This window comes from Symphalangus syndactylus, chromosome 7, assembly GCF_028878055.3.
Source record: "Symphalangus syndactylus isolate Jambi chromosome 7, NHGRI_mSymSyn1-v2.1_pri, whole genome shotgun sequence".
Lineage (NCBI taxonomy): Eukaryota > Metazoa > Chordata > Mammalia > Primates > Hylobatidae > Symphalangus > Symphalangus syndactylus.
Genome location: NC_072429.2, coordinates 48,940,638 through 48,966,650, shown reverse-complemented (window position 1 = coordinate 48,966,650; position 26,013 = coordinate 48,940,638). Strand labels below are relative to the sequence as shown.

At 40.9% G+C, this 26,013-nt stretch overlaps 1 protein-coding gene across 8 annotated transcripts in view; it reads right to left on the bottom strand.

Moving 5' to 3' along the window:
- FAM13B (family with sequence similarity 13 member B) overlaps positions 1 to 26,013 on the bottom strand; it is a 114,785-nt gene that overhangs the window by 69,071 nt on the left and 19,701 nt on the right. For 7 of the 8 annotated variants that reach the window (XM_055286127.2, XM_055286126.2, XM_055286125.2 and 4 more), the window contains exons 2-6: positions 15,188 to 15,354; positions 13,096 to 13,287; positions 12,445 to 12,657; positions 4,338 to 4,515; positions 3,576 to 3,717 (exon numbers count right to left, since the gene is read on the bottom strand). In XM_055286127.2, the coding sequence (XP_055142102.1) occupies positions 3,576 to 3,717; positions 4,338 to 4,515; positions 12,445 to 12,657; positions 13,096 to 13,252 (690 nt within the window). In that variant the 5' untranslated portion in view covers positions 13,253 to 13,287; positions 15,188 to 15,354. The remainder of the gene's footprint in view (positions 1 to 3,575; positions 3,718 to 4,337; positions 4,516 to 12,444; positions 12,658 to 13,095; positions 13,288 to 15,187; positions 15,355 to 26,013) is intronic. The other variant, XM_055286131.2, reaches the window with a different exon arrangement.

Sequence of the window (26,013 nt, the reverse complement as noted above, 5' to 3'; positions counted from 1 at the left end):
TGCAAAATTAGTATATCTAGGAATATAAGTAAGCCTGTAAGGTATAGTTAACACTAAGAAAATTTAATTTTCTAACTAGTTTCGTAAATCTAACACTTACAACAGACTTTTAATTGATCTGATTTTCCAGGTGCCTTAAACAAGTCATTTTAATATAGTAAGTGTGAAAAAAGAAGGGCAAAAAAATGTTGCCTTAAGATGTTAGCTACATTTTAGAAAATGTCAGCTAACTTCTAAGTGATTCAGATTGAATTATTCATGAAGAGATGGAATCCTATAACAAGGAAGAACTCATATTTTGATCAGTAAGCACAAGTCAAGGTTATAATTATCTTGCTAGCAGGAGCTCTAAAATGTCCACCATTATCAAACTGGCTACATAGGTAATCACTCTAATAAAAAGATACTGAAATATTAGAGAAGGAAAACCAGCAAAATATTTTCAAATGAGTTTTTAAGTTATCCCAAAGAAGAAACTATCTATAGAATTGCTTAATATAAACTAATACTAGTCATTAAAGACTCTGAGCAATAAAAGTATGCTTTTTCTCCGTGCTAGAAAAATGCAATAGAAATATCTAGAATAAATGTGTTTACTACTACATGTAACAGTGGTGTTTTTCCTGATGGACAAATACAGTTACTAGAATACTATCAGAAAGTAAAACTGCAACCAAAAGAAAGGTAATTACACTGTGATATTCTATCACACTCCTAATCAACAAGTACAGAGTGCCTATTTTAAAGTATAATACAGGCTGGGTACGGTTGGTGGCTCACACCTATAATCCCAGCACTTTTGAGAGGCGGAGGGGGTTGGAACCCTTGAACCCAGGAGTTCCAGACCAGCCTGGGCAACGTGGTGAAACCTTGTCTCTACAAAAAAATACAAAAATTAGCCAGGCATGGTGGCGTGTGCTTGTAGTCCCCGCTACTTGAGAGACTGAGGTAGGAGAATCACTTGGGCCCAGGAGGTTGGGGCTGCAGAGAGACATGATTGTGACACTGCACTCCAACCTGGGTGACAGAGTAAGATTCGGTGTCGAAATTAAATAAAGTATAACACAGTAGCTAAAAGCTAGGCCTCAGAGGCAGAAATATCTATATTCACACATCCCTACTTGCCCCTAACTTTCTCTGGCAACTTATTTAACTTGTCCAAGTCTTAAGTATAAAATGGAGATGCTATACTAACTACCTCACAGAGCTGGTTGAAAGGATTAAAATACGTAACCTCTTCAGCAATGTCTATACATAATAATCAATAATGCCTATCATAACTGAAATTGTCATTTCTTTAATAGCATAGATCCTAGTTTCTACAAGTAACATCATTTTTTATATAAATGAAGAGAGTATCCACCATCCAAACTACCTAAAGCAGGAGGTCTCTACCACATGTCTATCAAGGTCACTAGTCAGATGGGTCACTAAAAAGTCATTATTAACAATAGTTAGGCCAGGCGCGGTGGCCCATGCCTGTAATCCCAGAACTTTGGGAGGCCAAGGTGGGTGGATCACTTGAGGGCAGAAGATCAAGACCAGCCTGGCCAACATGGCGAAATCCAACCTATACTAAAAATACAAAAATTAGCCGGATGTGGTGGCATGTGCCCGTAATCCCAGCTACTCGGAAGGCTGACAGAATTGCCTGAACCCAGGAGGCAGAGGTTGCAGTGAGCCAAGATTGCACCACTGCACTCCAGCCTGGGCAACACAGCAAGACTTTGTCTCAAAAGCAAAAACAAAAACAAAACAGTTAGTGAACCATTAAGTTCACATGTAAAGTACATGCTGCAGATTCTGTATAATTCGTTGTGTTTATAAATGTCTTTCCTAGTCTATCCCACATCATGTATAATGCTAATGAAAAGGACTGAAAAATCACTGGCCTAAGTGATTAGCTGAGAGGTAAGATTTCAACACAAAGATGAAAATCCCAAATGATAGATCAGGTTTTAAAATAGATCTAATGGGAAATTATCCTCTTTCCCCATCTATGTATTTTATTAACTAGTGAAAGTTGAGAGGATGTACTTAATATCCATCTGGTAATCTAAGCAAGGAAACACTGGCCAAAAAAAAAAACTTTTCAGAAGTATAAAAGGGGGCCAGGTGCAGTGGCTCATGCTTGTAACCCCAGCACTTTGGGAGGTAGAGGTGGGTGGATCACCTGAGGCCTGGAGTTCGAGACCAGTCTGGCCAACATGGTGAAAGCCTGTCTCTACTAAAAATACAAAAATTAGCCAGGCATGGTGGCGAGCGCCTGTCGTCCCAGCTACTCAGGACGCTGGGGCAGGAGAATTGCTTGAACCTGGGAGACGGTGGTTGCAGTGAGCCAAGATCACACCATTGCACTCCAGCCTGGGCGACAGAGCGAGACTGTCTCAAAAAAAAAAAGGTTGGGGCAGGGGTGGGAATTATTGTGGTTGATTAATAAAAGCTTGGGCACAACAGCAAAATATCAAAAAAAATTTTTAAAGAAGGCTTTTAAAACTGAGAATAAAAACTTACTGAGTTCACACCTTTTTGGTACAGAGATATTATTATTTTAACATTTTTGTTTGTTTTTAAGATGGAGTCTTGCTCTGTCGGTCAGGCTGAAGTGCAGTGCTACGATCTTGGCTCACTGCAACCTCCGCCTCCCAGGTTCAAGCAATTATCCTGCCTCAGCCTCTTGAGTAGCTGGGATTACAGGCACATGCCCCTATGCCTGGCTAATTTTTATATTTTTAGTACAGACAGTGTTTCACCATGTTGGCCGGGCTGGTCTCAAACCCCTGACCTCAGCTGATCCACCCACCTCAGCCTCCCACAGTGCTGGGATTATAGGCGTGAGCCACCACACCTGGCCTATTTTAACATGTTACATCACACTTTTTAAAATCATTTTGTGGGGCCAGGTGTGGTGGCTCACACCTGTAATACCAACACTTTGGAAGGCCAAAGCAGGAGGATTGCTTGAGGCCAAGAGTTCAAGACCAACCTGGGCGACATAACAAGACCCTGTCTCTATAAATAATAAAACAATTTTTTAAAAGATTATAATGTAACCTCAGAAAGAGATTTTCATATTCTAGAGTCACCAGAATTTAAAAATTACCTGCCACTTAAACTATTAATATCCAGATGCTTCCCATTAGTGACAATTATATTATTGTGTTGATTTGCTGTATTACTGAAGAAAAACTTCAAATTTTTAAAAATGTGTACCGAATCTTTCCCTCTACTTTAAATTTCTCACCCCTTGCCTATATTCCTCTATGCTAGCAGTTTCTCTGCAAAAAACCAAAACACTGCATTATCCTTACAAAATAAACAATAGGAAAAGAAACAAAAAATCTCTACCATATACTCTTGATTTTAATGCCTTTTCCTTATTAATCGAATTATGGAGGACAGGATGTTGTTCAGGAAAAAAATCATGAATGTGCCACCTACTGATTACATATAATAACCAAGATAATTACTTCCAGGTCAGTACTTAAATTCCACTTATGTCTGTGGCAAGTCTTTAAGAGCATATTATTCTTAAAAAAAAAAAAAAATTATCCCTCCAAATAGAATATTCTCACCTGTTCAGTAATTGAACTCAAATCATTAGATGAAAAATCTTCCTCTTCATTCTCAAAAAACTCATAGTAGTTTTCCAGAAATCCAGCCATTATCTTGCTCACTATTTCTTGCTCTTTCATATCTTCCACATCTGTGTAAATGCTAAGAATAGAAGTCCAAATTGAATAGAGAGTTCTTAAATCAATCACAGGTAAAGATAGAAGACAATCAATGAGATACTTTACGAATATGGGCAATTTATGTCACCATTCTGTGCTTCCATTCTCCCATCTGTAAAACCTACCTAATTTGTACCCTGTTCACAAAAATGCTGTAAGAATTAATCATATCTACTATAAAAAATAATTGCTCATCAAGCAACCTACGATCCTTGGGAGACAATATAATGATTCCATTTCATATATCTAATTTTTTTTTTTTTTTATTTAGGAGATGTAGTCTTGCTCTGTCACCCAGGCTGGAGTGCAGTGGTGCGATCTCGGCTCACTGCAAGCTCTGCCTCCCCGGGTTCACGCCATTCTCTTGTCTCAGCCTCCCGAGCAGCTAGGACTACAGGCGCCCGCCACCATGCCCAGCTAAATTTTTTATTTTTAGTAGAGATGGGGTTTGACCCGTGTTAGCCAGGATGGTCTCGATCTCCTGACCTTGTGATCTGCCCACCTCAGCCTCCCAAAGTGCTGGGATTACAGGCGTGAGCCACTGCGCCTGGCCTCAGATATCTAATTTTTTAAAATTAAACAAAAATTTTTGAAACAACTTACTGGAAGACATCTGGACCAAAGACAGCAGCCAAAGAATTTGCAGACCAAATTTCTTCATGATGTGATGCTACATTGGCTAAAAATCTACACAGAAACTTTAACAAACTGTAATTAACAGGTGGAAGCTGTTGTAAGAGGAACCTCAACTTTCTTCCAAATTCATCTTCATTATTATAATCTATAAAACAATAATAACAGGTTTTTTTTCAATAAAGGAAAAAGCAAAGCTCTGATATTTTGCCAGGTTCACATTACTCCACCCACATCACCTTTTTACTATAACAATTCAAAACCTCTTCACTTCCTCTACTGGGGCCAAATGCCTTAGGGCTTTGTATTTCACTTATGAAATGGAGAAGAGGTGGAGAAGAGGAGCTGGAAAAAAGGAACTCAACCCCTTAATTTCTGGAGGATGTTTTCCTCATCTATTACTCATTGGCCCCAATTCTCTAGTTTTTTGGTTTTTTTTTTAATTCTCATCCTACTGTCTCCAGCATGACTGTACCTGTGTTTCCACACTAGTGCCAACTATAAGAAGTCAAAATGCACTGGCCATGCCAGACAATACGAACCAATAGTGAGCAAAGCAGAGATGCAATTTGAGGGGCTAATAGTATCAGTGATACCTTTCAGCTTAGATGAAAGTAAAAACAAGGAAAGAACAAGGTAACAGTGTGATTTTCTTCTCCTGGCTTCCTAAAATAAACAATTAACTTCAGAAAATATCAGTAGAACTAAATTAAAAGGTCTTTCATTTCTCATCTGTTTTTCTCGTCTAAATTTATGTTGGTTTCTGCTTATCAAGTAAGCTTTATCACACAAGTTAGGCCTTGTATTTATCGTGTCAATGAGTTTTCATTAACAGAAACTAGACCCGTATTCATTGCACTAATTGAGAAATAAGCGCTCAGAGGTCCTCTCGAAATGAAGTGATTTATTGTGCTACATGAGTAAAAATCAATTAAATTATGTTTCATTTTGTATTTTTCCGCAGGTTCTTAAAATTATTTTACTGAAAAACTCTCGGTAAAAGGTTACAGTAATGATATTAGCTATCTCTGCAAAATAATACTAGTCTAAAAAGTTTATCAGCTTCCTTCCTTCCTCCCTTCCTTCCTCCCTCTCTCTCTCTCTCTCTTTCTTTCTTTTTCTTTCCCTCTCTGGCGCAGGCTACAATCTACTCGGCTTGCTGCTGCCCGCGCCGCCGACTGCCTGGGACTGCCGGCGCGCGCCACCGCTGCCTGCCTTTTCTCCTTTGAATGCAGGCACGCGTTCGCCATCTTGGCCACGCTGCTCGCCAGCTCCTGACGCCGAGTGCTCTGCCCGCCTCGGCCTCCCGAGGTACTGGGACTACAGACGGAGTCTCGCTCACCCAGTGCTCAGTGTTGCCCGGGCTGGAGTGCGGTGGCGTGGTCTGGCCTCGCGGCAGCCTCTACCCCCCGGCCGCCTGCCTTGGCCTGCCAGGGTGCTGGGATTGCAGCCCCTGCCCGGCCGCCGCCCCATCTGGAAGGTGGGGAGCGCCTCTGCCCGGCCGCCCCGTCTGGGAGGTGAGGAGCACCTCTGCCCGGCCGCCCCGTCTGCGAAGTGAGGAGCACCTCTGCTCGGCCGCCCCGTCTGGGAAGTGAGGAGCGCCTCTGCCCGGCCACCCACCGTCTGGGAAGTGAGGAGCGCCTCTGCCCGGCCGCCCCGTCCGGGAGGAAGTGAGGAGCGCCTCTGCCCGGCCGCCCCGTCCGGGAAGAAGTGAGGAGCGCCTCTGCCCGGCCGCCCCGTCCGGGAAGAAGTGAGGAGCGCCTCTGCCCGGCCGCCCCGTCCAGGAAGAAGTGAGGAGCGCCTCTGCCCGGCCACCCACCGTCTGGGAGGTGAGGAGCGCCTCTGCCCGGCCACCCATCGTCTGGGAGGTGAGGAGCGCCTCTGCCCGGCCACCCATCGTCTGGAAAGTGAGGAGCGCCTCTGCCCGGCTGCCCTATCTGGGAAGTGAGGAGTGCCTCTGCCCGGCCACCCATCGTCTGGGAGGTGAGGAGCGCCTCTGCCCGGCCGCCCATCGTCTGGGAAGTGAGGAGCGCCTCTGCCCGGCCACCTATCATCTGGGAAGAAGTGAGGAGCGTCTCTGCCTGGCCGCCCCGTCTGGGAAATGAGGAGCCCCTCTGCCCGGCCGCCCCGTGTCTGGGTAGAAGTGAGGAGCTCCTCTGCCTGGCCGCTCCGTCTGGGAGGTCTACCACGGAGGCCAGAAGCAATGTGGGGGCTGGACGTGGTGGCTCACGCCTGTGGTCCCGGCACTCTGGGGGGCGAGGCGGGTTGATCACTTCGGCTAGGAGTTCGAGACCAGTCTGGCCAACTTGGCGAAACATGAAGAATACAACAGACAAACCAACCAACCAACTCAATGACAACAAAACAGGTCTACCCTGGAGTCATACTCTAATTTTTTCTATTTTCCTCCCTTTCTGATCCTTTATCCCACTTTCTTTTTCTTCCTCTTCCTTCTCCCTCTTCTTTGTCAAACAGAGGATTGAGTTATTATCACTGATCCATATAAAGTCCCTCTCTCATTTATTTTAACTCCCACCCCCATTTCTATTCCCCGACTTCCCATGTGAAACCTTCCTAATATGTTTGATACGCATCTTTTTGTTTGCATGTATTTTTAGAAAATGTTTATTGTTTTTGTATGCAAAAAAAATTAATTAAAAAAAAAAAGTTTATCAGGAAATAGGACTCCAGTACTATGTTGATTAAAAAAACAAAAATTTGGCCTGGTATGGTGGCTCACGCCTGTAATCCCAGCACTTTAGGAGGCTGAGGCAGGTGCATTGCCTGAGCTCAGGAGTTCGAGTCCAGCCTGGGCAACATGGCGAAACCCCGTTCTACCAAAAATACAAAAATTAACCGAGTGTACTGGCACACACATGTGGTCTCAGCTACTCAGAAGGCTGAGGTGAGAGGATGGCTTGAGCCTGGGAGGCAGTGGTTGCAGTGAGCCGAGATTGTGCCACTGCACTTCAGCCTGGGTGACAGAGTAAGACCCTGTCTCAAAAAGAAGAAAAAAAAAAAAAAAAAAAAAAAAGGCTGGACACGGTGGCTCACGCCTGTAATCCCAGCACCTTGGGAGGCCGAGACGGGCAGATCACAAGGTCAGGAGATCGAGACCATCCTGGGTAACACGGTGAAACCCCGTCTCTACTAAAAATACAAAATATTAGCCGGGTGTGTTGGCAGGCGCCTGTAGTCCCAGCTACTCGGGAGGCTGAGGCAGGAGAATGGCGTGAACCCAGGAGGCGGAGCTTGCAGTGAGCCGAGATCGCACCACTGCACTCCACCTTGGGGGACAGAGCGAGACTCCATCTCCAAAAAAAAAAAAAAAATTTTAAGTTTATCAGGAAAGGCTAGTCACATGAGTTTTACTTAAAATTTAAAATGCAACCAATAACAACTCTTCTATACTTTGTAATAGTACCAGCTGTCCATTCAAATGTACCAGTACTTTAATTTTAAAATCAGACTGAATAGTCCCTGGATTAATGTTTAAATCACTGTACCCATAACTGATGAGAAATTTTAACAACCTAAGCATTCAGCAGAAAATTATTTTAGAAAATCACATATCAAAAATGCAAGCAGTTAATATTATCAATATAATGAAGATACCAACACTGACAAATTCTACCTAACATTCTCTCCAGCTCTGTGGCACTTAATGTCTAGCATACCTATCCATATGTTTATTTTTATCATCTATTTTACCATCTTCCCTTATCACCTATAGCATTTTAGTTCTGTGAGGGCAGATATTTTTTTCTTTGAGACAGGCTGTCACTCCAGGCTGGAGTGCAGTGGCATGATCACTGAGGCCCACCACAGCCTCAACCTCCCAGGCCCAAGCGATCCTCCCACATCAACTTCCTAGGTAGCTAGAACCACAAGCAAATGCCATCACAGCTGGCTATTTTTTGAAGTTTCCATAGCGACAGGGTCTCCCTATGTTGCTCAGACTGGTCTAGAACTCCTAGGCTCAAGTGATCCTCCCACCTCAGCCTCCCAAAGTGCTGGGATTACAGGCGTGAGTCACCACATCCAGTCATGAGGGCAGAGATTTTCATCTAGTTTTTTTCAGTGCTGAATTCTCAGTATCTGGAGCAAGGGTCCCCAGCCGGGGCTGCAGACCAGTCTGTGGCCTGTTAGGAACTGGACCATACAGCAGGAGGTGAGCACCCAGTCAGATCAGTGGCGGCATTAGATTCTCATAGGAGCAAGAATGCTACTGTGAACTATGCATGCAAGGGATCTAGATGTACTTTCTTTATGAGAATCTAATGCCTAATGATCTGAGTTGGAACAGTTTCATCCCAAAACCATTCCTCCTCTCCATCAGTGGAAAAATTGTCTTCCACAAAACCGGTCCCTGGTGTCAAAAAGGTTGGGGACTGCTGATCTAGAGCACTGTCTAGCATACAGCAGATGTTCAATAAATATTAGTTGAATTCACTGAATGAATACACAATAACTGAAAAAAGATGTTGAACATACTACACCATTTGATTTGAGTTGGTAAGCTTGTGGCAATACTGTTTTTATTTGAAATACTATCCACATTATCCAAAGTTTTGTTTGGCTACATTTCTTCTACACATTTGTACCCATACTGGCCTGTGTCTGAAGTCTTCAAATAAGGCAGAGAAGCATTTCAAAATACACTAAATATATACATACTTGCTTAAATTTCTTTCCTTTGGAGTCTACTTTCTAGTTAAATCACATCCAGGGAAAATAATGTATGTATCAGAGAAGTTTCCCCTAACAATTCCTTCAAGTACCGTAACATTTTTTGGAAATGTTCTAACTAATCCACAAAACTGCTAGCTATGTTCTCTACCAAAACACAATGTATAAGCAGTTGGACTAACCATTATAGTCTAACCCAGAAGTTGTCAACATCTGACAATGAACGGTTGTCATGACTTTGGGGAAGACAGTGCCTTTGGTAGAGGTCAGGAATGCTGCTAAACATCCTAAGGGACACAACTCCCCATCACAAAAAATTATCAAGCCCAAAATCAACAGTACCAAGGCTGTGAAACCCTAGTCTAAATAAAAGGTTTGACCACACCAGTGTATGCACTGTCCAGCTACCACAGAAAAATGAAACCACTTTTTAAAAACAAAAGCTGAAATGCAACTGCAACAGTGTTTCTTCCATGATCTTAAAAGCAGTAACTGTCATGTATCTGTGAACATTAAAATATTATCATATTATTTATCTACAGCTGGGTGCCATGGCTCATGCCTGTAATTCCAGCACTCTGGGAGGCCAAGATGGGTGGATCACTTGAGGTCAGGAGTTCGAGATCAGCCTGGCCAACATGGTGAAACCCCATCTCTACTAAAAATACAAAAATTAGCTGGGTACGGTAGCACACACCTGTAGTCCCAGCTACTCAGGAGGCTGAAGCACAAGAATCACTTGAACCTGGGAGGCAGAGGTTGCAGTGAGCCAAGATGGTCCCACTGCACTCCAGCCTGGGTGACAGAGCAAGACTCTGTCTCAAAAAATAAAAGAAACAAACAAAATTATCTACAGTAAATGAAGAGAGGAAACTCTGTTCAGAGATATAGACACCTTCCCAAAATAACTAAATGAATGAATGAACAGATGATATTACAACATAAATGCAAATATCACCTCAAATACTACCATACCTAGCTGCAGAGCTATTAAAGAAATGGGTGTATATGTGAGTATATGTGCACACATACATACGCATGCTAATGATTATGTATGTATAAGTGGAAAATAGAAGAAAACAGTGAATTTCTCATATTAAACATGAAAGCACTTATTGACCATAAGCATTTTTGCTTTTTTTGTGCATATTTTTTGCAAATTTTTGCATATCTTAAATTCCTTCACAAGTGAATGTTAGCATAAGAATAAGTAACTAGATGCATATTATAATTCCATGAATGTCAACACAGCACATGGTGCTGTCATAATTTTAAATGAAAACCAGGCCATGGCTAAGACTGAAACTTTTTCAAATAGGGTAAATGTGCGATTTTTGAAAGAAAAGAAGGGGTAGGATTGGTTTACAATTTATGGCCAGAAAGTTGTGTCTTTGAAGAGGAACTTAGTTGTCCCAACAGTACATGATGCTGTCATATGAAAACCAGGCTAGGTACAATGGCTCACTCCTATAATCCCAGTGCTTTGGGAAACTGAGACAGGAGGATCACTTGAGCTCAGGAGTTCAAGACTTGCTTGGGCAACATAGCAAGATCTTGTCTCTACAAAACATAAAAAATTTTTAAAAATTAGCCAGGCATGGTGGTGCGCGCCTGTAGTCCCAGCTACTCAAGAGGCTGAGGCGAGAGGATCACTTGAGCCCTGGAGATCAAGGCTGTAATGAACTAGGATCACACCACTGCACTCCAGCCTGGGCGACAGAGCAAGGACATTTCAAAAAAAAACAACAAATAAATGAAAACCAATTGAAATGACAATCCTAGTGAAAAATAAATAGCTTCTGATAGATTCTACCAGTGGTCAATGACTTTGCTTCCATTAAATCTCACTGCAATTATTAATTTATAAATTTTCATCCAGGACTGAAAGATTATCTGACTCTTGGAACTTTAAATATGTGTCTGCAATTCAGCTAACAGAGGGAACATGGAAACCTAACACTATAAAGAGAATGGCTCTAGAGTTATTTTAAAAGGCTCAAAAAACCTTTACCATATTGGTTTCAGTTCATATTTAATAAATGCAAAATGCTTATTACATGTCTCAACATAAACATTTGAAAAAATTCCTGTAATAATAAAATGGATTCAAAAATTCAAAACAAAAAAGCGTAATTCTGGGGGGAGAAAAATTAAAGTGATGCATTGAAAAAAGGGCAGCCTTACTAATAACATTTCGTTTTAAAACCTGTTTTTTTGATCCAGATTATAGAGTAAAAGAACAGAATTGAATCAGGTTACCCATTCCTGAATATAGCAAGTTCAAAGTAAGCCTTATGATTTAGCTGTACAGAAAACATGTGTAAGAGGGTCACAGAACATCTTTGCATTGACCTTTATACATAAATCAAAGACATCTAACTTAGGCTCACAGTTTAAAATTTAAGAAAAAGACGGATAAACACTTTCGAAAGAAAATACACCTTCTCTGACAACCTAATACTTAAGCATATATACACACGTATTACAGAATGTCCAGCTGTGATAGAGATAGGCATAAAGGAAGTAGTTATAATTTCTTAGCATAACTGAATTTCTTTAGAAGCCCCGATTCCAAAAATAAATGAATTGCATAATACCAAAAAAGCCTGAAAAGGTAGTTTAAAAATTCAAGAAATATATAATGCTATATGCCAACTTTATATATTTTCCTATATAATGAAGCACGTCCCTCCATTACATATATATGAATACCATTTGGCTCTAGGAACAGAAGCATTTCCTCACTTCTTAGTTCTTTGACCTTTCTGCTGCCTCTACCATTATTTTTCCTGTTCCTGTCCCACTCTAGCTAAGCACTACTTTTTAGTCACCACCAAAAAAACCTAACAAAGATACATCTTTTTTTGTTTCTTTGGCTTAGAGTCTAATGTTCAATTTGATATCCATTTCCTTTAGCTAAGTGTCCAAGAACAAGTTTTAGGTATATTCCAAGCCTAGAATCAAAGTTGTCTTCTTGCTTTTGCTAGGAAATTCTATCAAACCAGGGATAAGTAACCCTAATAGTGGTAATATCACCACTAAGCAACACCTTTGGCTCTATTGGACATTGTGCCACCACACACATTACCTTACATAAATTTGTCTTCTTTTTGATGACCCCTCCTACTCCTTGTTCTTGTCTCCTCCCTTTCCTCTTCACCCTGTATCTTAGGCTAATAACACCAATCACAAAAAGTAAATAGTACTAGAGGGATCCCAGAACTTGCCTTTCCTATGACAAGATCATACAACCCCAAAAAGCAAATGAGAAGATAACAAATTAATGTCTAAAATACTATACTTACTGTTTACATGTCAAGATTTCTAAAAGGTAAAGACTAGAAAATTAACAACAAATGACCGATTGATAAGTATCAAATTATGTTACCTTGAGAAAGCTGCATCAAGTGAATATGTAAACTGCCAGGGATAACAGGTTCAGGAAGTTCTTGAAGAAAAAATCTAAGAAGGCTAATAGCTGAGGGAACATCTGCTTCCTTAACCAAATCCACCTCTTCTCCGCTGTCGTATCTCTGCCGAAGCCACTCCACTGTCTCAGCATTTCCATTGACTTGAAAAAGTCCTTGTTGCTCCAGACCTCCTATGTTAGTTCAAGGCAATCACTCAATAAGCTGCAATGTCAACTGCTTGACCATATATATTCATTCTCCAATTAACTTAAAATACTCATACTTTTGGAAAGCCTTTCTTGGCTCCCTGGACTTGACTAAAAACCTTCAAATTATACATCTAGAAACATACTATCTCTGTTCTAAGGGATATTCTATTTTATCCCACCCCTTATATCCATTAAAAATATTCCTATCACCCCCACTAAAACTTGTTCTAGGCTGGGCAACTGTCATTTCTAAGTATATGAATTTAAGTAAAAATCACACTAAAACATTAAAAAGAATTTCTAGTTTTTCCTGTTTTGGACTTTCCATATTTAAAAAAAAAATTAAAAATCCAAGGTCAAAAAGGGGTAAGTTGTGTTTATTAAAACAAAAGCTAGCCCTCAAAGTAAGGAAATGTATACCATGTTCCTCAATATAGTCCACAACGTGGCGGACTATGAATGGAACCTCATTGTCTGGATGTCCTCCCTGCTGCAGCTCATCAAGTGGAATTCCAAATATTTTGTTAGCAAGAACGGAGTTGCAGTTACTCAAGGAAGGGGAGGAGCTCTTCCTCATATCTTTTTTGCAGCCAGAAATCAAAGCTGTCTTTTCTGCCAAATGAAAGACAAAAAAAAAAAGACTATAATGATTAACAGGTGGCAATACGACTAGATACATTAAAGAAAAATGCTTTACACCTGAATGTGTTCTCGTCTATTTAAATATGTTCCAGTTAGCAGGCCCATAGTGTGTTCTACAGATGAAGTTCAGTACAATTACCTAAACATATTCCCTATTACAAAGAGTTAGTGCTGAATGCTCCCTTTAGTGCTTGCATACTTATCAAACAATAGCAAAGTTAATCATCAAAGATTTAGCAAGAGGCATTAATGTCCCAAAGACAAATTAAGGAGCAAATCTGGATCCAAGAAAACCTTTACTGAACAAGCTTATTAATGACACAGGTAAATCCAAACCCACTCTGGACTGTGCCATATAAGCTCATCTAACCCCTCAATTCATAAGCCCAAACGGAAGAGAATCCTTTTTAGAAAGTGATGATCTAATAACCACTTTTTATAAAAGATGGGCTAATAAGAACAAGATTAATGAGTTCTTATTTCTACATGATAAAGCAGCTGTAATTTTTTTTTTTTTTTTTTTTTTTGAGACGGAGTCTCGCTCTGTTGCCCAGGCTGGAGTGCAGTGGCATGATCTCGGCTCACTGCAAGCTCTGCTTCCTGGGTTCATGCCATTCTCCTGCCTCAGCCTCCCAAGTAGCTGGGACTACAGGCGCCCGCCACCACGCCCGGCTAATTTTTTTTTTTTTTTTTTGTATTTTTAGTAGAGACGGGGTTTCACCATGTTAGCCAGGATGGTCTCCATCTCCTGACCTCGTGATCCGCCCGTCTCGGCCCCCAAAGTGCTGGGATTACAGGCGTGAGCCACCACACCCAGCCTGTAATACATTTTTATAAAAAAGAAATTTTTCATTTCTGGACACCAACTTTCAGTAAGAGATGTCCTTTTATCAACACTGTTATTTCTTTTTATTTTTTGAGACGGAATTTCGCTCTTTTTGCCCAGGCTGGAATGCAATGGTGCAATCTTGGCTCACTGCAACCTCCACCTCCTGGGTTCAGGCGATTCTCCTGCCTCAGCCTCCCATGTAGCTGGGATTACAGGTGTGCGCCATCACGCCCGGCTAATTTTGTATTTTTAGTAGAGACGGGGTTTTATCATGTTGGCCAGGCTGGTCTTGAACTCCTGACCTCAGGTGATCAGCCCGCCTCAGCCTCCAAAGTGCTGGGATTATAGGCACAAGCCGTCGTGCCTGTCCTTAACACTGTTATTTCATAATTATCCAAAAGAAAAATTTTCAGAGCCATCTAGTTCAGAAATAGTTATTTGTCCTAATTTTGTAGGAATTGTGATCAGTAAAGAAGTGGGAGAAAACAATGTCTCAGATGGCCATTTCCAATATCTGACACGTCAGAGAACAAGTAATCCCAAGAAAAATTTATTTTCTAAAATAAACACATTACACATTTATTACTTTATGTAGGAAAAGAGTATTTGTAAAAGAAAGAAAAACTCAAAGGTTGATAATGAACAAAATGACACCAGCTGGTATTTTTTCCATCACCCCAGAAAAACAATTTCTTTCTCACTGCAAGAGAAAGAAAGCAAATCACAAAAATAAGTGTACTAAAATTCATAAGTTTACAAAAATAAGGTCCACTGGATCAAGTGTATACCCACTGGATCAAGAATGTCACATGACTAGGAAACAATGCAGCCAACTTAAAAGAAAAGAAAAAATTAACTTAAGGATAGCAAAATGCCATACATTTACATAGTCTCAGACAAGCAACATCCATTCTTCAACGTATCTGGTGCCAGCTAAGAACTATAAAACCTCAAGTTAAATCAAATAGCAGCTATAGGGGCAAGTTCCAAAATCTCTATGGATTTATAGAGCACAAGATAGTTACCATTTTGAAAACTTACCTTTCAGTACTTAAATACCTAAGTTTAAAAAATGGCTTCTGCACCAGCTACCCTCACTGAGCAAGCATTCTTTTGTCATTTATGGCTGTTTGAGATTATGGCAGAAGATCAGCCTGTAGTTCCTCATTGAAGAAATGCAGAACTCGATCAGTACTTCAGCAGTTAATCTACAAGACAAAAACAATTATTTCAATTTCCCACATCTTTAACTGTCAGAAGAGACTATTAATAGAAGCAGCAGTAAAGTCCTCTTAAGAGGTTACCTATATTGAAAGGTATTCTTCTGTCTGAAAAATCTATCTGTAACCTAAAGGCAAAACCTTGCAAAGGTTTCAGATGATGATGGAAAACTGGAGATCTTTCTGCTGAAGATAAATAAATAAACGAATTGCAAAGGAGGATATGTGACAGGACATATCTTCAAGGACTACACCATTCAAATAATCCATTTTCCTCAATTATGTGTAGACACCCTACCCCATCCCATTCCTTCCTCATTTCCTCACATACTCAGAACTAAACATGGAAGTATTTTCAAAAGATCAAAGAATCAAAGATATGATTTAAGCTTGCTACTATACTTCAGTACTTTCTTCTTTTTTTGTATACAACATAGTGGTTGCCTGAGCTCCCTAACTGAGAGAAGCGATAGCATATGTTGGAAAAGAGCAAAAAGAACAGTCCCAGAAAGGTTCAGATTCAAAGAACAACTCCGTCATTTTGTAGATACATGATGGTGAACAACTTCCATGTCTCTGAGCCTAGGTTTCTATATATAAAATAGGAAACTACCTGTACAGGCCGGGTGCATTGGCTCATGGCTATAATCCCAACACTATGAGAGGCCAAGGTGGGAGGATCACTTGAGCCCAGGAGTTTGAGACCAGCCTAGGCAATATAGTGAGACCCCATCTCTACAAAAAAATTTAGAAATTAGCCAGGTATAGTAGTGCCTGTAGTCCCAGCTACTTGGAAGGCTGAGGCGGGAGGATCACTTCTGCCAGGAGATGGAGGCTGCAATGGGCTGTGTTTGCACCACTGCACTCCAGCCTGGGCAACAAAGTGAGATCCTGTCTCAAAAAAAAAAAAGAGTAATACCTGTACAACTGTTAAGTTTAACTGAGATAACATATGTATGTAGTAGAGAACCAGTCTCCTCTCTCTTCTTTGCATAATGCTAAAAGACCAGCAATTAGACTAGGGAGAGAGAGAAGAACTTGTTTGGCAAAGTGTTTAATATTTGGTCTCATCATCCTTTGTGAATTCTAATGGTATCATTATCCTCCGTGAATTCTAGTCATCTGTTAACAAATCGTTTAATAAGCTCAGTAAACTATACTGCAGGACTCTGCCCAAGAAGCTTCAGGTAAGCAGAAGAGTAATATCAATCAGTGTGGTTTTCAAAGTATTATTAGTAACATACACCTCCAGGAGGAACATTAAAAACTGAAGGGAAGGAAAACCACATTCCCATAACAAATCTTTTAGTGGATGATTAGTTGCAAAACATCCTGAAATGCCTGCTAAGACATGTAGTTAATCTACCTATCTATCCATTTGAAAACAACTTTGAAGTTAACTTCAGAGATAAGTTATTTAACAGACTTACACTAAAAGTCAAGCTGATATCCTCAAGACATAAAGGGGGGTTTGCTTGATATACTATAAATGAAAACTCACTGCAAAAGTCTGTCAGGGAGCAAGTTCTATATATCACTAAAATAGCTACTCAGTGTTTAGAATGCCTTGTTAATGAAACCAAGAATCTATTTTCTTTTTTTTTTTTTTCGAGACAGGGTCTCACTCTGTCACCCAGGCTGGAGTGCAGTGGTGCAATTATGGCTCACTGCAGCCTCAAACTCCTGGACCCAAGCAATCCCCTGCCTCAGCCTCCCAAATTGCTGGGCCTACATGCACACACCACCATGCCCAGCTGTATTTTTGGTAGAGAGGAAGTCTCATGTTGCCCAGGCTGGTCTCAGACTCCTGGCTCAAGAAATCCCTCCCACCTTGCTGGGATTACAGGCGTGAGCCACTGCTCCCAGTCAGGAGCCTATTATCTCATCTCATGACCTCTACTACCGGCAACCTCTAACTACACAACCTGAAAGCATATTTTTCTAACGTGAGGCTGGGTAGAAATCTATGAATTCATCAGTAAAAATTTACCCTCAATACTAGGAAAACAATCGAAGGCATCAATCTTTCTGACGACAAGTTTCTCTCTCTCCTGAGGATGATGACGGATATAGCAGCAACAAACATTAAATGAGCAGTTATGATATGCCAGGCAGTTCTCTGCACTTTACATGTATTAAGGTATTCTTTAACCCTTAATTAGACATTGCAAGGCTCACCAATTTACCCACAGTCCACCCAGATAATAAGGGTCAGAGGCAGAATATGAAACCAGAGAATGTGATTCTCAAAGTCCTTGAGCTCTTAATCACTATACTATTTTTCCATGTAAATTATCACAATTTATAGTATGATAGAATGTCACATTCTGGCGCTCAAACTGGCCGTAGTCTTTTTCTTTTTTTGAGATAGGCTGGAGTACAGTGGCATGATCACAGCTCACTGCAGCCTCGACTTCCCCGGACCTACGTGATCCTCCTACCTCAGCCTCTTGAGTAGCTAGGACTACAGGCATGGGCCACCACACCCAGCTAATTTTTGTAAAAATGAGGTTTCACCACATTGCCCAGGCTGGTCCTGAACTCCTGGGCTCAGGCAATCCACCCACCTCAGCCTCCCAAAGTCCTGGGATTACAGACATGATCCACCATGCCCAGCCTCATAGTCTTATATACATTTTAGGTCATCATTTATTTCTAGCTTGCGAACAGGTACTTCCAGAGGGCAGACCTATGGTCCAAGCCCCAGGAGCCAATCTTTCACTTGGGACTTGTATCTAGAGCACATTGCTGAGAACTCTCAGACTGGGGAGTGGCCCAAGGTAACATTTCTGCAAACTGCAAAGTAGTTGACATTATTTAGTCCTGTTTCCTACCCCTTTTCAGAGCTTAAATCATGTAAATATTCTCTTCACATCTGTGGTGGGTTGAATAGTGTCCCCCCCCAAACCTCATGTCCACCAAGAACCTCATAATGTGACTTTATCTGGAAACAAGGTCTTTGCAGGTGTAGTTAAGGATCTCAAGAGGAAATCATCCTAGATTTAGGGCAGGCCCTAAATCCAATGGCTCATGTCCTTATAAGAAGAGGACAAGATACACAGAGACACAGAGAAAGAAGAGCATGTGAAGACAGGGAGAAACTGCAGTTATGCTGCCAGAAGCCAAGAAATGCCAGGAACCACCAGAAGCTGGAAGAGGCAAAGAAAGATTCTCCCCTAGAACCTGCCCTGTGGACACTTCCTTTTGGGCTTCTACCCTCCTCAACTGTGAGAGAAAACTTCCTATTATTTTAGAGCCACCTAGTTTGTAGTAATTTGTCATGAAAGTCCTAGAAAATGAATGCAACACCTAAACTACAATATTACATTCAAAAAAAAAAAAAAGGAAGACAGCAGCAGACACCATACAAAAATATACCAAAAAGATCTAATAAAATGTCCTAGCAGATAGAATTAATAAAATGTAAAGAAAGCAGTTCAATAAAAGGACTGACACAAGAGAATACAATGTGTGGACTTTCAAAATAACCAACTATTTCCAAAAGCATACTTTTATAAATCTAAACAGCAAAATTTATACACACACACACACACACACACACACACAGAGAAGAGTTTTTTTTTTTTTTTTTTTTTTGAGATAGAGTCTTACTCTGTCGCCCAGGCTGGAGTGCAGTGGCATGATCTCAGCTCACTGCAACCTCAGTCTCCTGGGCTCAAGCAATTCTCGTGCCTCAGCCTCCTGAGTAGCAGAGATTATAGACACGTGCCACCATGTGCGGCTCATTTTTTTGTATTTTTTGGTAAAGATGGAGTTTCACCACGTTGGCCATGCTGGTATCGAACTCCTGACCTCAGGTGATCTGCACACCTCGGCATTACAGGCATGAGCCACCACTCCCAGCCCCAAATGGCAAAATTATTTTGAATACAAGTGACAGTTGCTTAGCATGGTGTTATTGACAAGGAATAGGAAATTACGTTGAATTTTACATCATATACCTCACCATGAGATAACGGTGATTACAAACAAAGCAATATATATATATATATATATATTTTTTTTTGAGTCGAGGTCTCACCCTGTTGCCCAGGCTGGAGTACAGTGGCCCAATCATGGATCACTGCAGCCTCAAACACCTGGGCTCAAGCAAACCTCCCACCTCAGCCTCCTAAATCACTGGGATTACAGGCATGAGTCACTACTCCCAGCTCAGAAATAATGCAATTAAACATCAATTATCCATAAAGTTGGGTAACATTCAAGAAAGTGTACCTTCATATACCAGCTATCAACCTAAGTTCTACTGGGACTCAAGGTACTTTTTTTGCATTCCATTCAATTTCATTTACATATACAAAAATACACATACATAGTAGCAGCACACACATCCCTTTTTCCCCCCATGGGCTGAAAAATTTAATATGATTGAAATACCCACACAATCCAAAGTGGTCTACAGATTCAATGCACTCCCCATCAAAATTCCAATGCCATTCTCCAAAGAAACAGAAAAAGCAACCCTAAATTTTGTACAAAAGCATAAAAACCCTGATTAACGCAAACAATCCTGAAGAAAATGAACAGAGCTGGAGGCATCACACTAGCCAACTTCCAAATATACTACAGAGCTATAATAACCAAAACAGCATCTACAATCAACTGACTTTTGACAAATGAAACATACCTTTCTTAATAGCACAGAATCTTTACATTTTAAATATCTACTAAAATTAGTAGTGAGGGGCCTTTAAAAAGGGGTAGAGCACCAATATCAATACTATAGATAATAACAGCAGACAGCATTTGCCGAGCTCTTACAATATGCCAGGCACTATTTCAAAGACTTTAACATATCAACTCATTTAATCTTTACAACAACCCTAAAGGAGGCAAATACTTTCATTATATCCATTTTACTGATGAGAAAACTGAAACACAGAACTTTTTGAGGTGATGAAAATGTTTTATGTCATAACTGTTGCAGTGATAGTTACATATGAATATATTTATTAAAACGTATTGAACTGGACATGCTGTTGTATATAAATCATACTTCAATAAAGCTGAAGAAAATGAAAAAAGAGGCCAGGCATGATGGCTCACACCTGTAATCCCAGCTCTTTGGGAGGCCGAGGTGGGCAGATCACTCGAGCTCCAGAGTTCGAGACTAGCCTGGGCAACATGGCAAAACCCTGTTTCTACAAAAAAGTACAAAAATTAGCTGGGCATGATGTCAGCGCCTGTAGTCCCAGCTACTCGGGAGGCTGAGGTGGAAGGATCACTGGAGCCCAGGGAGGTAGAGGCTTCCAGTGTGCTGTGATCATGCCACTGAACTCCAGCCTGGGCACCAGAGAGGGACCGTGCCTCAAAAAAAAAAAAAAAAAATTGGTCAGGCATGGTGGCTCACACCTGTAATCCCAGCACTTTGGGAGGCCAAGGTGGGTGGATCACCCGAGATCAAGAGTTCAAGACCAGCCTGGCCAACATGGTAAAACCCTATCTCTACTAAAAGTAAAAAATTAGCTGAGCATGGTGGCACGCACCTTTAATCACAGCTACTCAGGAGGCTGAGACAGGAGAATCGCTTGAACCCGGGAGGGGGAGGTTACAGTGAGCCAAGATTGCGCCATTGCACTCCAGCCTGGGCAACAAAGAGAGACTCCATCTCAAAATAATAAATAAATAAATAAATAAATAATAAATAAATTAGCTAAGTGTGGTGGCACACACCTGTAGTCCCAGCTACTCAGGAGGCTGAGATGGGAGAATTTCTAGAGCTCAGGAGTTTGAGGTTGTAGTGAGCTGTGATTGCACCACTGCACTGGGCCTGGGCAACAGAACGACTCAAAAAGATGTGCCAAGAAAAAGTGCCACATTCATGTAAAAAAGTTCTACCTTCAAATAGAATAGGAAGGAACAATAAAACTCACGTTTGCCCAAATGCTTTGACAAAATATGATACAATTCACATAGAAAGGTTTAAAAGAGCTATCTCACTACTTGTTAAAGCCAAAAAACTACATAAATACATCCCTATTATCATTGGTATACAAAGTCAGAAAAGCCAGCAGAAAGCTGGGTCTCAATAAAGAGGATAGAAATTTTTAAGTTTGTAGACTATTGCTAATTTGACTTGACATCATTAAACCAAAACTAAAAGAAAATAAACTTATCCCTGCTCTAGACATTCAGCTTCTTACTAGCCGGGGCTCCAAATAATTCACTGAAGCAAAAGGCACCTCTTTCAGTCTAACTGAACAAGGATGGTACTACAAAAGTGGCAAATATGCTAAATTAGTTGTTCCCTCCTGGCCTGAGAAACTGACCAAAGCATAATTTGTCTGAGATACTTAACAGAAAAGCTGAACGAATGTCTCAATAGCACATAAACTTACCTATCAAATGTTCATAGACGCTACTTTGATCAGTGATACAGTTTGGCTCTGTGCCCCCACCTAAATCTCATCTAGAATTGTAATCCTCACGTGTGGAGAGAAGGAGGTGATTGGATCATGGAGGCAGTTTCTCCCATGCTGTTCTCGTGACAGTGAGTTCTCATGAGAGCTGATGGTTTTATAAGGGGCTCTTCCCCCTTCACTTCCTACAAAGGCTCTCTTGCCTGCTGCCATGTAAGACATGCCTGCTTCCCCTTCCACTATGATTGTAAGTTTCCTGGAGCCTCCCCAGCCATGCAGAACTGTGAAACAATTAAACCTCTTTTCTTTATTCTGGCAGTTCTTTATAGCAGTGTGAGAATGGACTAACACAATCAGGAAAACACCAAATCACTTAAATCTGTTATTAAGTTCATACTGGCTTGGCCATTAAGTAATTTATCAGATACAAAGTATAACTAATACAGAATTCAGGACTAGAAAGTTTTTAAATTAAAGAGGGCTCTATTGCTTAAAAGGTTGGGAATTTCACTGCCTTAAGAAATAAAACCAAAAAAAAAGAGTATAAGCTATTTATAAGCTATTTCTTCCAACAACGTGGGAAATATTAATATACCTTTTCTCCACTGAAAACATGCATAGGCAAGGCCTACTAGACTGATAGGAGTAAGAAGACTAGTTTATCATTTTTCATAGCTCGTTAATACAAAACTACAATACACTTCATTTTCTCAGGTAAGGGGTATTATGTGTAATTCTACAACTTGGTCTAGCCAGATAGGTCCCCTGAGATTAAAACATTTCTCTTTTTGCACAGACTTGTATAAAAACTGAAAAAAAAAGGGAAGCTGGTACATGAACAAAAAAGCAGTGGTTAAACTTTTTTTGTATATCTTCCCCACTAGATTGTGAACTTTGACCATAAAATATGCAAAAAACGGTCAAGTACAGTGGCTCCTGCCTGTAATCCCAACACTTTGGGATGCTGAGGTGGGTAGATCACCAGAGGTCAGGAATTCAAGACTAGCCTGGCCAACATGGTGAAACCCCATTTCTACTAAAAATACAAAATTAGGCCAGGTGCAGTGGCTCATGCCTATAATCCCAGCACTTTGGGTGGCCAAGGCAGGCGGATCACCTGAAGTCAGGAGTTTGAGACCAGCCTGGCCAACATGGTGAAACCCCATCACTACAAAAAATATAAAAATTAGCCAGGCATGGTGGCACGTGCCTGTGGTCCCAGCTACTCAGGAGGATGGGGCAGGAGAATCGCTCAAACCCAGGAGACGGAGGTTGCAGTGAGCCGAGATCACCGCCATTGCACTCCAGCCAGGGGGACAAGAACGAGACTTCGTCTCAAAAAAGAAAAAAAAAATGACTTCATTTTTGTTTCCCCAGTTGAACACTAAATAGCAAAACCCCAATACTGAAACTGATGCTACCATTTCCAGTGTATTTTCCAGTTCACTCTCCAACTGAATCCTCCAACCATCCGGTGAAATAAGGAGAATGGATTACCCTTCCTTTTCTCAGAAGAGGAAGCAAGCTCAGAGAGCTGAAGAAACTGGTTCAAAGTTACTGAATTAGTAACTAGAACTCTAAGTCTACTATCTTACAAGTGGATGCCCCTTCTAGGCAACAACTACAATTCTCACTGAAAATTTTGTTTAAAATGTCACTGAAATACATGAAGCCACACCAAGGGTAATTCATAAAGCACTTAAATACTTTGTAGTTGCTGGAAATGTTTTGCAGTTGCTGGCCAAAGATTATTATGGAAATACTACTAGAATATTTCCTCTCAATAGAAAAAGGGAATATTTTACAAGATTAATAGTTTCAAAATGATTCTACAACCAATCATAATGCAGTCTGCTTTTGCTATTAAAAAAAACTCTCATCTTACCTAATTCTAAATTTCAGCTCCTTTAAACCTTTCCAAACACTAAATCCAGTGTGACCAGTGTTTGCTCCAAATTAGGACCATAGAGAACCTCCTCCACCTCCCTGCTCACCCCAATGCAAAATGATATTCAGCATCTACTATGTCAATCAACAAGCGGTTTTCAGTTTTATTTTTACTTTTACTTTTCAACTGTAAAGAGCAGCAGCTTGACACACAAAAGCAAAAAGTAGAGAAATATTTTCAAGAATAGGTAAACAAAACTGAACTTTTTCTATTCTGTTCCTGAAAAGGGCAATAATAGAAACTTGACAGACATCGCTCTTAAAACTGAAGCAAGAGATAAGAATCTTTATACATTATATATACAAGGAAAAGAAAATATACACTAGAAGCTAGGTTACAACTTGACATAAAAGATTTGCAATATTTCCTTCTCTAGTAGAAATCTAGTAAATGTCATTAAATTATCTTGTCAGCTTACCACATTTTCCTCAGCCTAGGTCTTTTATACTTGCTAGTTCACTGACCTGAAACACTCTCCCACGCTTCCTCCTTCCCATCATCAGTTCAAGTCCCATCCTTGGAGAGGCTTTCTTCAACCCACTCAATCTAATGGTCTAATCTATTAATTTCTCTAGGGTGTGGCATTCCTTGGCTCGAAAATATTCATCACAGATTTTTTGTTTTGTTTTTTGAGATAGGGTCTCACTCTGTCCCCCAGGCTGGAATGCAATGGCACGATCATAGCTCACTGCAGCCTCAAACTCCTGGGCTCAAGCAATCCTCCCGCCTCAGCCCCCCAAGCAGCTGGGACTACAGGGGCATGCCACCATGCCTGGCTTTTTTTTTGTAAAGAGAGAGTCTCCCTATGTTGCCCAGGCTGGCCTCAAACTCCTAAGCTCAACTGATCCTCCAGCCTTAGCCTCCCAAAGTGCTGGGATTACAGGCGTGAGCCACTGTGAGCCTGGCCTACCACAAGTTTTATTACATATTCATTTTGTGTTTGTTTAATGGCTGTTTCTACCAACAGAGTATAAGCTCTCCAAAGTCCACCAGTGGGTTTTAAAAAAAAAAAATACATTTATTAAGGTATAATTTACACACTAAAATTTGCACTCCAGCCTGGACAACAAGAATGAAGCTCTGTCCCCCACCAAAAAAAAAAAAAAAATTGAACGTAAGGCTGGGCAAGGTGGCAAGGTGGCTCACGCCTGTAATCCCAGCACTTTGGGAGGCAGAAGCAGGCAGATCACCTGAGGTCAGGAGTTTGAGACCAGCCTGGGCAACATGGCAAAATCCTGTCTTACAAAAAAATACAAAAATTAGTCAGGCGCAGTGGCAAGCACGGTAGTCCCAGCTACTCGGGAGGCTACGTCAGAAGAATCGTTAGAACCTGGGGGGCGGAGGTTGCAGTGAGCCGAGATTGCACCACTGCACTCCAGCCTGGGCGACAGTGATGCCCTGTCTCAAAAAAACAAAAAACAAAACAAAACAAAACAAAAAACAGTAATTTATACTACTATAGTGCCCAAATTCAAAATTTGTATACGATGATGGAGGAGCTATGTAGCGATGGATTGAGGTTATTCATAAATGATTATAAAAGCAGTTATTTTATTGGTGGAGAATCACTGACAAGTCAACAGATTCATTTCAGCCATTTTCTGTCCTAAAACAACGACATTCTAATAAAAAAAAAACTAACATTTACACCACCCAATGAATTATGCCACTGCAATATGCCCTTCTACATTTTCCAAGAACTTAAGCTGTGTCACACAGGTGTCTAAATTAGTAATAAAATTAAATTGCATAAACTATTACTCCAATTTTAAAAGCAGTACGGATTAAAAAAGTAAGAAGGGGGCAAGGCACGGTGACTCACGCCTGTAATCCCAGAACTTTGGGAGGCTGAGACAGGCGGATCACTTGAGGTCAGAAGTTCGAGACCAGCCTGGCCAACATAGTGAAATCTCATCTCTACCCAAAATACAAAAATTAGTCGGGCGTAGTGGCGGGCGCCTGTAGTCCCAGCTACTCAGGAGGCTGAGGCAGGAGAATCGCTTGAATCCGGGAGGAGGAGGTTGCAGCGAACCGAGATCGCTCCACTGCACTCCAGCCTGTACGACAGAGCGAAACTCTGTCTCGAGGAAAAAAAAAAAAAAAAAAAAAAAAAAAAAAGGCGCTCCCAATGGATATACAAATAATTATCAGTGCATTCAATTCCATCAACAAGCACTTAGTAAATGCACAGTACCTGTGAGAAAACCAGGCCAACAAGCATTTCAAGGTTACCAAAAAAGGAAGGTTGAAAATAGCCTCACACTAACCCAGCTCTAAAAAGACAAACAATTCAAAACCACCCTTTAATGTCTGTCTCTC